The sequence below is a fragment of the Lepus europaeus genome, chromosome 2 (genome assembly GCF_033115175.1).
Source record: "Lepus europaeus isolate LE1 chromosome 2, mLepTim1.pri, whole genome shotgun sequence".
NCBI lineage: Eukaryota > Metazoa > Chordata > Mammalia > Lagomorpha > Leporidae > Lepus > Lepus europaeus.
In genome coordinates, this window is record NC_084828.1 from 155,391,443 (window position 1) to 155,404,898 (window position 13,456).

Here is a 13,456-nt window from a genome sequence, read left to right on the forward strand (position 1 = left end):
CAAAGCAATCTTGTACAACAAAAACAAAGCCAGAGGCATCACAATACCAGATTTCAGGACATACTACAGGGCAGTTGTTATCAAAACAGCATGGTACTGGTACAGAAACAGATGGATAGACCAATGGAACAGAATAGAAACACCAGAAATCAATCCAAACATCTACAGCCAACTTATATTTGATAAAAGATCCAAAACTAATCCCTGGAATAAGGACAGTCTATTCAATAAATGGTGCTGGGAAAATTGGATTTCCATGTGCAGAAGCTTGAAGCAAGACCCCTACCTTTCACCTTACACAAAAATTCACTCAACATGGATTAAAGACTTAAATCTATGATCCGAAACCATCAAATTATTAGAGAGCATTGGAGAAACCCTGCAAGATATAGGTATAGGCAAAGACTTCTTGGAAAAGACCTCAGGAGCACAGGCAGTCAAAACCAAAATTAACATTTGGGATTGTATCAAATTGAGAAGTTTCTGTACTTCAAAAGAAACAGTCAGGAAAGTGAAGAGGCAACCGACAGAATTGGAAAAATATTTGCAAACTATACTACAGATAAAGGGTTGATAACCAGAATCTGCAAAGAAATCAAGAAAATCCACAACATCAAAACAAACAAGCCACTTAAGAGATGGGCCAAGGACCTCAATAGACATTTTTCAAAAGAGGAAATCCAAATGGCCAACAGACACATGAAAAAAATGTTCAAGATCACTAGCAATCAGAGAAATGCAAATCAAAACCACAATGAGGTTTCACCTCACCTCGGTGAGAATGGCTCACATTCAGAAATCTACCAACAATAGATGCTGGAGAGGATGTGGGGAAAAAGGGACACTAACCCACTGTTGGTGGGAATGCAAACTGGTTAAGCCACTATGGAAGTCAGTCTGGAGATTCCTCAGAAACCTGAACATAACCCTACCATACAACCCAGCCATCCCACTCCTTGGAATTTACACAAAGGAAATAAATTTGGCTAATAAAAAAGCCATCTGCACATTAATGTTTATTGCAGCTCAATTCACAATAGCTAAGACCTGGAACCAACCCAAATGCCCATCAACAGTAGACTGGATAAAGAAATTACGGGACATGTACTCCATAGAATACTATACAGCAGTAAGAAACAATGAAACCCAGTCATTTGCAACAAGATGGAGCAATCTGGAAAACATCATGCTGAGTGAAGTAAGCCAGTCCCAAAGAGACAAATTTCATTTGTTTTCCCTGATCGGCGACAACTGAGCACCAAAGGGGAAACCTGTTGAAGTGAAATGGACACTATAAGAAACAATACCTGATCAGCTCTTGTCCTGACTCTAGATGTACAATGTAATACTTTATCCTTTTTAGTATTTGTTGTTGTTGTTGTTGTTGTTGTTGTTGTTCTAGTACTATTGGTTGAACTCAGTAATTAACACACAATTATTCTTAGGTGTTTAAATTTTTTTTTTGGACAGGCAGAGTGGATAGTGAGAGAGAGAGAGACAGAGAGAAAGGTCTTCCTTTTGCCATTGGTTCACCCTCCAGTGGCCGCTGCGGCTGGCGCTGCGACCTGCACACCGCGCTGATCCGATGGCAGGAGCCAGGTGCTTCTCCTGGTCTCCCATGGGGTGCAGGGCCCAAGCACTTGGGCCTCCTCCACTGCACTCCCTGGCCACAGCAGAGAGCTGGCCTGGAAGAGGGGCAACCGGGACAGGATCGGTGCCCCGACCGGGACTAGAACCCGGTGTGCCGGCGCCGCAAGGCGGAGGATTAGCCTAGTGAGCCGCGGCGCCGGCAGATGTTTAAATTTTAACTGAAAAGTGATCCCTGTTAAATTTAAGAGTGGAAAAAGAGAGGGGGGAGATGTACAATTTGGGACATGCTCAATCGGACTTGCCCCAAATAATGGAGTTAGAAATGTGCCAGGGAATTCCAATACAATCCCATCAAGGTGCCATGTACCAATGCCATCCCACTAGTCCAAGTGATCAATTTCAGTTCACAACCGATGGCTCGGATAGGTCTAAGAGTCAAAGGGATCACACAAACAAGACAAGTGTCTGCTAATACTAACTGATAGAATCAAAAAGGGAGAGAAAGATCCAACATGGGAAGTGGGATACACAGCAGACTCATAGAATGGCAGACGTCCTAAACAACACTCTGGCCTCAGAATCAGCCCTTAACGCATTCAGATCTGGCTGAAGAGCCCATGAGAGTATTGTAGGCATGGAAAGCCAAGATACCATGCAAAAGAAAAAAAAAGAAGAAGACCTAAATGAAAGATCTCTGTGAGTGAGATCCCAGTGGAAAGAACGGAGGTACCTTTCTCTGAAGGGAGGAGAGAATTACCACTTTGACTATGACCCTATCGGAATAAGATCAAAGTCAGCGAACTCTAAAGGCTTCCATACCCCTGACAACTCATGACTAGAGCCTAGGGAGATTACTGACGCCATGAACAGGAGTGTCAAATTGTTAAGTCAGCAACAGAAGTCACTGTGTACTTACATCCCATGTGTGATCTGTCCTTAACGTGTTGTCTAATGTGCAGTGATGCTATAACTAGTACTGAAATAGTATTTTTACACTTTGTGTTTCTGCGTGGGTACAAACTGATGAGATCTTTACTAATTATATACTGAATCGATCTTCTGTATATAAAGATAATTGGAAATGAAAAAAAAACCTGGTGTTAAATTGGAAATGGCATTGAAAATTAATTAATTTAAAAAAATATTATGTAGGATCTCTGTCTTTAATGTGCTGTACACTCTTATTTAATGCTATAACTAGTACTCCAACAGTATTTTTTTTCACTTTGTGTTGCTATATGGGGGCAAACTGTTGAAATCGTTACCTAATATATACTAAACTGATCTTCTGTATATAAAGAGAATTGAAAATGAATCATGATGTGATTGAAAGGGGAGAGGGAGCTGGAAAGGGGAGGGTTGTGGGTGGGAGGGAAGTTTTGGGAGGGGGAAGCCATTGTAACCCATAAGCTGTACTTTGGAAATTTATATTCATTAAATAAAAGTTTAATTTTAAAAAATACCAGCACTGGCAAGTTTCCCGGGCAATTCCTCCCTCAAAGCCCCCCTCTGACTGCTGCAGCAGGAGGTTTCTCACTTAAATGTATCTTAGTTTGCTCACTGTCCCTGTCTGCATGGAAGTTCTTCTTCAATAAGAGACAAGAACCAAGATCTCTTTCATCATACCATAACAAAATTCCTCCTGCAGAGGCCAACATACAGTCCCCTGGATAATAAGGGCAGACATTTATGGAGTGGATCACCCTTTTTTTAACTGGGCTCTACACCTGCTGGATCCCAACAGGCAGAACCCTGTATTCCCCAAGCCCCTGGCAAACTGGCATTCCTGGATAGTGCCCATGTGATGACCCTGTCCAGCTGGAAGCAATTACGGAAGACAACACCTTTACCCAAATGCCAAAGATTTGTCACTGTCTATCTGTTAAAGAAAAACATAGCAAGGGTGACAATACAAATCTCTTTCTTACAAAGAGAGCCACTTAAATTGCACAAGAGAAGGGGCATAAACTGGAAAAAGAAAAGATAACTTTTTCTGAGCAAGAAGAAAACAGATGAACTTAGAAATTTACACACACTTCTGGGGCTAACACTGTAGCACACTGGGTTAAGCCACACTGCCTGAGATACTAGAATTCTCCATGAGCACTGGTTCAAGTCCCAGCTGCTTCACTTCCAATCCAGCTCCCTGCTAATGTACCTGAGAAGACAGCAGAAGATGGCCCAAGTGTTTGGCCCCTGCCAGTCATGTGGGAGAGCCAGATGAATTTCTTGGCTCCTGGCTTCATCCCAGCCCAGTCTTGGCTATTGCAACCATTTGGTGAGTCAACCAGTGGATGAAGATCTCTCTATGTCTCTCTCTTTCTCTGAAACTCTGCTTTTCACACAAAAATAAATAAATCTCTTTTTAAAAAAATCTATAGACATTACTCTACCATAGATGAGACAGTGTTTTCCTTAAAGAATAATGTGAGTCAGTACAATAGTTTTCCATTTGAAAAAGGAATGATTCAGTATAAGAGGGAAGAAATGATGAACATTTTAGAAATGCCATGTTAAAGAGAATCTTGGAGGCCTGGAATTGAAACAATCAGATATAAATAAGAAACTACGAAGAGGATTTTGAATCTCTTCATGCATCCAAAGCCTCTGCAAACCATTGCCAAATTCTAAAAAAGCTACCAGTGAAGGCAGTAAAAAGGAACAGAACAGTTCCGGAATGGCCAGGAAGGTGAAGAGGACCAGCCCCAGAAGTTCTGTCAGCTGAATCTTGTAGTGATGACGATAAAGACAGTGAAGAGGAACCACCAAAAAAGACATCTAAAAGAGAAAAACAGAACAGAGTTGCTGCTAAAAGTAAGATGTCTGTAGGAAGTGCTAATGCTAAGAAGGCAGACAGCAGCAGCCTCAAAAAGTCAAAACAGTTCCAAAAAAGGCAGTGAACCTGAGCACAGCTCTGCTCACGTTCTTAATTTAAAATCTGAAGAGGAGACTGCTCTGTGGCATAGCAGGTAAAGCTGCCGCCTGTGAAGCTGGTGCCAACTCAAGACCCAACTGCTCCTCTTCTGAGCCAGCTCCCTGCCGATGCACCTGGGAAGGCAGCAGAAAATGGCCAAAGTGCTTGGGCTGAACAAGATCAAGAGGTATTTATCCTAGGGATGCAAGGGCAGTCACAGAAGGAAGAAAAAAAATCATTTGCTCATCGTGAAAGATGTAGAGGAAGCGTTTGAGAAAATTCAACATTCCTTCATGTTAAAAACAAAAAAATTCCACAGATTGGTAATACAAGGAACATACCTCAAAATTATAAAGGCTCTCTATGACAAACCAATAGGCAATATCAAACTGAATGAAAAAAAAAAAAGCTGAAAGCATTTCTCCTTAGATCTGAGACAAGACATGGATGGCAGAACCAGCACTGTGGTGTAGTAGGCTAAGCCTCTACCTGCAGTATCGGCATCTCATATGGGCGTGGTTCGTCTCCCAGCTGATCCAGCTTTCTACTTATGGCCTGGAAAAGCGGTGGAGGATGGCCCAAGTGCTTGGAAGAAGCTCCTGCCTCCTGACTTCTGATTGGCCCACCTCCAGCCATTGTGGTCAACTGGAGAGTAAACTCTATATCTCTCCCTCTGTTTGTAACTTTGCCTCTCAAATAAATAAACACATAATTTTTTTTTAAAAAAAAGACATAGATGTCTACTTTTGCCATTCTTAGTATATTATTGGAAGCATTAGCAATAGTAATTAGTGAAGAGGGCATCAACATTGGAAAAGAGGAATTCTAAGTATCCATATTTGCAGATGACATGATTTTGCACATAGAAAAACCTAAATACTTCACCAAAAAAGCTGTTAGAGTAGAAAGGCCAATTCAGCAAATTCACAGAACACAAAATCAACATACAAAAGAGAGTAGAATTTTTATACATGAGTAATGATCTTGCTGAAAGAGAAACTAAGAAATATCATACACATAGATTAAAAATTATGAATAGGCCGGCGCCGCAGCTCACTAGGCTAATCCTCTGCCTTGCGGCGCCGGCACACCGGGTTCTAGTCCCGGTCGGGGCACCGATCCTGTCCCGGTTGCCCCTCTTCCAGGCCAGCTCTCTGCTGTGGCCAGGGAGTGCAGTGGAGGATGGCCCAAGTGCTTGGGCTCTGCACCCCATGGGAGACCAGGAGAAGCACCTGGCTCCTGCCATCGGATCAGCGCGCTACCGCGGCAGCCATTGGAGGGTGAACCAACGGCAAAAGGAAGACCTTTCTCTCTGTCTCTCTCTCTCTCACTGTCCACTCTGCCTGTCAAAAATAAAAAAAAATATATGAATAAATTTCACCAAAAGAGTGAAAGATCTCAAAAAGGAAAATTTTAAAACACTGATGAAAGTAATCACAAAGGATTCAAAAAATGAAAAGATATTGCTTTTTGTCGATCAGAAGAATTAACATCAATATAATGCTCATACTATTTAAAATAATCTGTGGATCTGTGGATGCAATGAAATCCCTGTCAAAATAACAATGAGATTCTTTCCAGAATTAGAAAAAGCAATCCCAAAATTCATAATGGAACCACAAAAACCCAGAATAGCCAAAGGATTCTGAGAGGGAAAAAATGCTAGAGGTATCACAAAACTTGATTCCAAAGCATACTACAAAGCTATAGTAATTAAAACAACATGATACATATTAACTGACAGACCAATGGAATAGAAATGAGAGCCCAGAATTTACTTCACACACGTACAACAAATTGATTTTGGACAAAGGTGTAAGAACACATATTGGAGAAAGGATAGTCTTTTCTTTTTTAAAAAAAAAAAGATTTATTTATTTGTTTATTTAAAAGTCAGAGTTACACAGAGAGAGGAGAGGCAGAGAGAGGGAGAGAGAGAGAGAGAGAGAGAGAGGACTTCCATCTGCTGTTCACTCCCCAATTGGCCACAATGGCCGGAGCTCCACCGATCCGAAGCCAGGAGCCAGAAGCTTCTTCTGGGTCTCCCACGCGGGTACAGGAGCCCAAGGACTTGGGCCATTTTCTACTGCTATCCCAGGCCATAGAAGAGAGCTGGATCAGAAGTGGAGCATCCGGGACTCCAACCGGAGCCCATATGGGATGCTGGCACTTCAGGCCAGGGCGTTAACCCACTGTGCCACAGTGCCAGTCCCAGAATAGTCTTTTCAAAAGGTGGTGCTAGGCAGGCACCGTGACTCACTAGGCTAATCCTCCACCTGTGGTGCCGGTACCCCGGGTTCTAGTCCCAGTTGGGATGTTGGATTCTGTCCTGGTTGCTCCTCTTCCAGTTCAGCTCTCTACTGTGGCCCAGGAAGGCAGTGGAGGATGGCCCAAGTGCTTGGGCCCTGCACCCTCATGGAAAACTAGGAGGAAGCACCTGGCTCCTGGCTTCGGATCGGCACAGCACACCGGCTGTAGCGGCCATTTGGGGGGTGAACCAAAGGAAGGAAGACCTTTCTCTCTGTCTCTTTCTCTCACTGTCTAACTCTGCCTGTCAAAAAAAAAAGTGCTGCTAGAAAAACTTCACATATATATGTAGAAGAATGAAATTGAATTACTACCTTTTAGCATATACAAAAATCAATTGAGGATGGATCAAAAACCCAAATGTAAGACCTGAAATTATGAAATTGCTAGAAGAAAATACATGAATAATACTTCAGGACATTAATGTCAGTGATGACTTTGTGGATAAGCCTTTTGATAAAGTAATAGCAACAAAAACAAAGCTAGACTAATGGGATTGTGTCTAAATAAAAAGCTTCTGCACAGCAAAGGAAAAATATGATGAAGTGAAATCCAATAGATAGTAGTAAATATCTATAAGCTACTTACCTTATGAAGGAGTCATATCTAGAATGTAACAGGAACTCAAAAAACTCAACAACAAATAATTAATCCAGTTAAGAAATGGGCAAAGTACCTGAATGGACAGTTCCCAAAAGAAGAAATACAAATTGTCAACAAACACATGAAAAAATGACCAATGCCACTAGCCATCAGGGAAATGCAAATCAAAACCACTATATCATCACCTCACTCTGTTAGAATGGTTATTATTAAAAAGATAGAGAGTAACAAATGCCAGCAAGAACATGGAAGTAGGGGAACCCCTATGCACTGTTGGTGGGAATATAAATTAATACAGCCATTATGGAAAACAGTATGGAAATTTCTTTAAAAACTAGAAACAGAACTGCCATATGATCCAACAATCTCATTACTGGGTAAATATATAAAAGACATAAAATCATTGTATTAGAAAGACCCCTGCTCCACCATGCTTTTTATTTCAATTTAAAAAATAAGAAATATTTATTTTGAAACAAGATAAGGTCATAGATAAGAAGTGACAGAAAACTACCACTCAAGTATTTTCCACTCACAAAACAGGCAAAACATAAAAACATTTAAATTTCACATTGGTACCAAGAAGATTAACTTCCCTGCCTTCTTGGATTAGAAAGAGTAAAACTACCAATCAATAGTTTTGCAGGCATTTGAACATGCCTAAGCCTTTACATCAGTAAAATACTTTCTATAAAATCTGATTACAAAAGCAATACATATTTATAAAAATTCAAACAGAATAAAAAGGAAAAAAAATAGAAAGTGAAAGACCCTGTAACCTACTATGGGACCCATCCTTCTACCCCATGCCCCCAAAAGAAAACACATTTAACAGTTTTATTTCCAAAACATTTATTCTACACATACATAAAACACATGCACATCTTGATTCGGCTCATAATATGCAGTGTTTTGCTACTTAACATTTGACACTAAAAGTATCTTTGACATCTTTCCAGGTCAGTCAGTACATGTTGACTAGACAGTGTTATATCATTGAATACCCTTTTTAAGACAACAAAATTGCTCTTTTGAAATCAATCACACAACTATGGATTTATAATTTTAAAAGAAAATGGGCAGATTCTTGGAACAAAAAGATAAGCATCTAAAAATAATCTTTGTGTTTCCACCAGTGTGGAAAAATAAAACAAATTATGTGATTGGGGAGATTCATTTCCATGTTTCTACAGAATGCTCCATTTGTTATGCCTATCTGAAAAGAATGAGAAACTCAGACGATTAATTCACGTACACTTAGTCACCATACTACCAATGCACATTGTGATGTTATAATTAGATGTTCTTTAAGGTTTCAAATAACAGTAAAAAAAAAAAAGGAAGAAAAATACAATTAATAACCTGAAAAAAAGACAGAAATTCAAATTTTAGATTGCCGAATAAAACATTACCTTTTTTCTCTACTTTGGAGCAAATGCTAATGGAATCCAATGCTGATTACTTAAATTCAGCTCATATCACTCATTCAATCAGGGAAATAACAGGAACACAACCAGGCCTACTGTGAAGTCAGATTAAGATGTAAAAATTTTTTGCTTGAAAGTAATGACTGTGTAGCACATGGGACATTTGTCAACTGCTTCAGCACATGTGTTACAAGTGACCAGATGTCCACAAGGAATAAAAACAACAGCAGCATTTCTATCCACACAGATTTTGCAAAGCCGCTCCTGTTGCAGGCGCCTTAGCTGCTCTTCAGTGCTAACTTCTTGCTGCAAGGAAGCCTGACCTGAGTCATCGTGTGGACTGTTTTCCTGAGCAGTCACTAGGTCTGCAACCTGAACCTCAAGTGATTTATAGTTGCTCCCACACCTGTGTACTTTTCCCTCCACTATTTTCTCAATCTCCCTGAAACTGAATCCCATTTGCAGAGTTTCTTGTAGCACAGGACTTTGGCAGATGGGATCAAGAATTCTTCGGGATAGGGATGGTATTTTTCCAGCAGTCCTTGCTGGAGACTCCTCCAGTGAGTGGGTCAGATGAATATTGTTGATGTACCCTTGTCCTTTCTTTTCTAATACATATTCACACCCTGGATACCACTTAGCATGTTGCTCCCAAGGGTCGTCCCTGGGCTCCCAGTCAGTTAAGCCCCCTCCACAGTGAAAGCACTCTACTCTATCACCTTCAGCTAAACAGTACAATCCAGCTCTCGCAAGCTTCTCCTTGTTAACTGAGTATCTCCACAATCCAAAAGTACTGATCCGAGCATCATAATCCGCCATGGCTGGGTTTCTTGGAGGATTTGTTGAATCTGAGAAATTCCTATCAGAACTCACAATATTAAATTCACTTTGATTATTAACATCCCTGCCCACAACAAAGAAGCAGTTAGGAAAGTGTTGCCTGTGTTCTGACCAGGCACGATCGCCAGGTTCCCAGTTTTTCAGTTTTCCACCACAACAAAAGCACTGCACTTGATCATCAATACCTGTGTAGTAGAGCCCAGCACTGGCTAACGCTCTGGGAGTTAAGTGGGCATAATCTGGCCAGTTCTGAAAGGACTTTAATCTAGCTTCTTCACTACACATGGCAGGGTTCTTCGGGTATACAGTGTCTGGGGTATCTACAACCTGTCCAGTTCTCAAAGGATACTCTGCAGGAGTCTCAGACGGTCTGTCTAACGCAAAATGATTTCTGTTTCCCAGGTCGTCTGCACTTCTATATTCACCATTTTGGACACCAGGCTTTGTAGGTTGTGTGGCACTGTTTTCAGAATAAAAGCCATTGATAAATCTGCGATTTGGGGATACTTCCCTGTGTCTTCCAACCGCTGAGTCTCCATACATCCACCTATCCACGGCTGCATGACAACTAAAGCATCGTACAGCGTCTCCTTCTCCAGCAGAAAGAAACCCTGCTCGAGCCAGTGTTGCTGCTGAAACAGGACTATCACTTGGAAAACCAGCGAAGGTTTTTACTCTATTAAACTCTTCTACAAAGTCTTCATCTTTATTGCTGTCTGCAGCCACACAAGTTTTAGATCCTTCAAAACTGTTAAACATCATCTGCTCTTGAAAATAGGACTTGTCCACCGCACCAGGAGACCCAGCACCAACCGCCAGCAGTTCAACAGCCGAGTCTCGATCGGCGGAGCAGGGGCGGCCCCAGTGCTAACCTGGAAATATCAGCTCTGTTCTGTGATCAGACTCCTATCTATGCCCCTCACCCCACCAGCTCTGGTCTGAGCGCCCCTCAGGTCCCCGCCGCCTCCGAGAGCTGGAAGTGGGCAGCTGGAAGAAGCCCCCTCTTCACAGCACCTATGGTAGAAACCAGAACTAAGCCTGTGCACATGCGCAATGGGCACCCGGTAGGCGGTCATGTTTTGGCAGTGCTGTTTATAATAGCCAATGTACAGAATAAAACTGCCTGTCATCGGGTGAATGGATTTTTCTAAAGCAGTATGACCACACAATGAAATATTATTCATCCATAAAAAAGAATGGGATTCTCCCATTCACAATAGCTACAAAAACAATCAAATGCCTTGGAATAAACTTAACCAAGGACGTTGAAGATCTCTATGATGAAAACTACAAAACCTTAGAGAAAGAAATAGAAGAGGATACCAAAAAATGGAGAAATCTTCCATGCTCATGGATTGGAAGAATCAATATCATCAAAATGTCTATTCTCCCAAAAGCAATTTATACATTCAATGCAATACCAATCAAAATACCAAAGACCTTCTTCTCAGATCTGGAAAAAATGATGCTGAAATTCATATGGAGACACAGAAGACCTCGAATAGCCAAAGCAATCTTGTACAACAAAAACAAAGCCGGAGGCATCACAATACCTGATTTTAGGACATACTACAGGGCAGTTGTTATCAAAACAGCATGGTACTGGTACAGAAACAGATGGATAGACCAATGGAACAGAATAGAAACACCAGAAATCAATCCAAACATCTACAGCCAACTTATATTTGATCAAAGATCCAAAACTAATCCCTGGAATAAGGACAGTCTATTCAATAAATGGTGCTGGGAAAATTGGATTTCCATGTGCAGAAGCTTGAAGCAAGACCCCTACCTTTCACCTTACACAAAAATTCACTCAACATGGATTAAAGACTTAAATCTATGACCAAAAAACCATCAAATTATTAGAGAGCATTGGAGAAACCCTGCAAGATATAGGTACAGGCAAAGACTTCTTGGAAAAGACCCCAGGAGCACAGGCAGTCAAAACCAAAATTAACATTTGGGATTGCACCAAACTGAGAAGTTTCTGTACTTCAAAAGAAACAGTCAGGAAAGTGAAGAGGCAACCGACAGAATGGGAGAAAATATTTGCAAACTATACTACAGATAAAGGGTTGATAACCAGAATCTACAAAGAAATCAAGAAATCCACAACAACAGAACAAACAACCCACTGAAGAGATGGGCCAAGGACCTCAATAGACATTTTTCAAAAGAGGAAATCCAAATGGCCAACAGACACATGAAAAAATGTTCAAGATCACTAGCAATCAGAGCAATGCAAATCAAAACCACAATGAGGTTTCACCTCACCCCGGTGAGAATGGCTCACATCCAGAAATCTACCAACAATAGATGCTGGAGAGGATGTGGGGAAAAAGGGACACTAACCCACTGTTGGTGGGAATGCAAACTGGTTAAGCCACTATGGAAGTCAGTCTGGAGATTCCTCAGAAACCTGAACATAACCCTACCATACAACCCAGCCATCCCACTCCTTGGAATTTACCCAAAGGAAATTAATTTGGCTAATAAAAAAGCCATCTGCACATTAATGTTTATTGCAGCTCAATTCACAATAGCTAAGACCTGGAACCAACCCAAATGCCCATCAACAGTAGACTGGATAAAGACATTATGGGACATGTACTCCATAGAATACTATACAGCAGTAAGAAACAATGAAACCCAGTCATTTGCAACAAGATGGAGGAATCTGGAAAACATCATGCTGAGTGAATTAAGCCAGTCCCAAAGAGACAAATATCATTTGTTTTCCCTGATCGGCGACAACTAACTGAGCACCAAAGGGGAAACCTGCTGAAGTGAAATGGACACTATGAGAAACAGTGACCTGATCAGCTTTTGTCCTGACTCTAGATGTACAATGTAATACTTTATCCTTTTTAGTATTTGTTGTTGTTGCAGTTGTTCTAGTACTAGTGGTTAAACTCTGTAAATAACACACAATTATTCTTAGGTGTTTAAATTTTAACTGAAAAGTGATCCCTGTTAAATTTCAGAGTGGAAAAAGAGAGGGAGGAGATGCACAATTTGGGACATGCACAATCAGTCTTGCCCCAAATGAAGGAGTTAGAAATGTGCCAGGGGATTCCAATACAATCCCATCAAGGTGGCATGTACCAATGCCACCTCGATAGTCCAAGTGATCAATTTCAGTTCACATTCGATGGCTTAGACAGGTCTAAAAATCAAAGGGGTCACACAAACAAGACAAGTGTCTGCTAATACTAACTGATAGAATCAAAAAAGGAGAGAAAGATCCAACATGGGAAGTGGGATATACAGCAGACTCATAGAATGGCAGATGTCCTAAACAACACTCTGGCCTCAGAATCAGCCCTTAAGGCATTCGGATCTGGCTGAAGAGCCCATGAGAGTATTGTAGGCATGGAAAGCCAAGATACCATGGAAAAGAAAAAAAGAAGACCTAAATGAAAGATCTCTGTGAGTGAGATCCCAGTGGAAAGAACGGGGCCATCAAAGAAGGAGGTACCTTTCTCTGAAGGGAGGAGAGAACTTCCACTTTGACTGTGACCCTATCAGAACAAGATCAAAGTCAGCGAGCTCTAAAGGCTTCCATAGCCCTGGCAACTCATGACTAGAGCCTAGGGAGATTACTGACGCCATGAACAGGAGTGTCAAATTGTTAAGTCAGAAACAGGAGTCACTGTGTACTTACATCCCATGTGGGATCTGTCCTTAATGTGTTGTCTAATGTGCAGTGATGCTATAACTAGTACTGAAACAGTATATTTACACTTTGTGTTTCTGCGTGGGTACAAACTGA

General features: G+C 41.2%; 1 protein-coding gene and 1 pseudogene across 1 annotated transcript; one reads left to right on the forward strand and one right to left on the reverse strand.

The window, feature by feature from the left end:
* The window catches only part of LOC133752109 (protein DEK-like), a 71,787-nt pseudogene extending 67,224 nt beyond the window's left edge, over positions 1–4,563 (forward strand).
* Positions 4,564–8,949: 4,386 nt separating this feature from the next.
* LOC133749806 (E3 ubiquitin-protein ligase XIAP-like) lies at positions 8,950–10,443 on the reverse strand. Its single transcript, XM_062179154.1, has one exon. It carries the CDS (start codon positions 10,441–10,443, stop codon positions 8,950–8,952), a length of 1,494 nt encoding a protein of 497 aa, XP_062035138.1.
* Between the last annotated feature and the right edge of the window lie 3,013 nt (positions 10,444–13,456).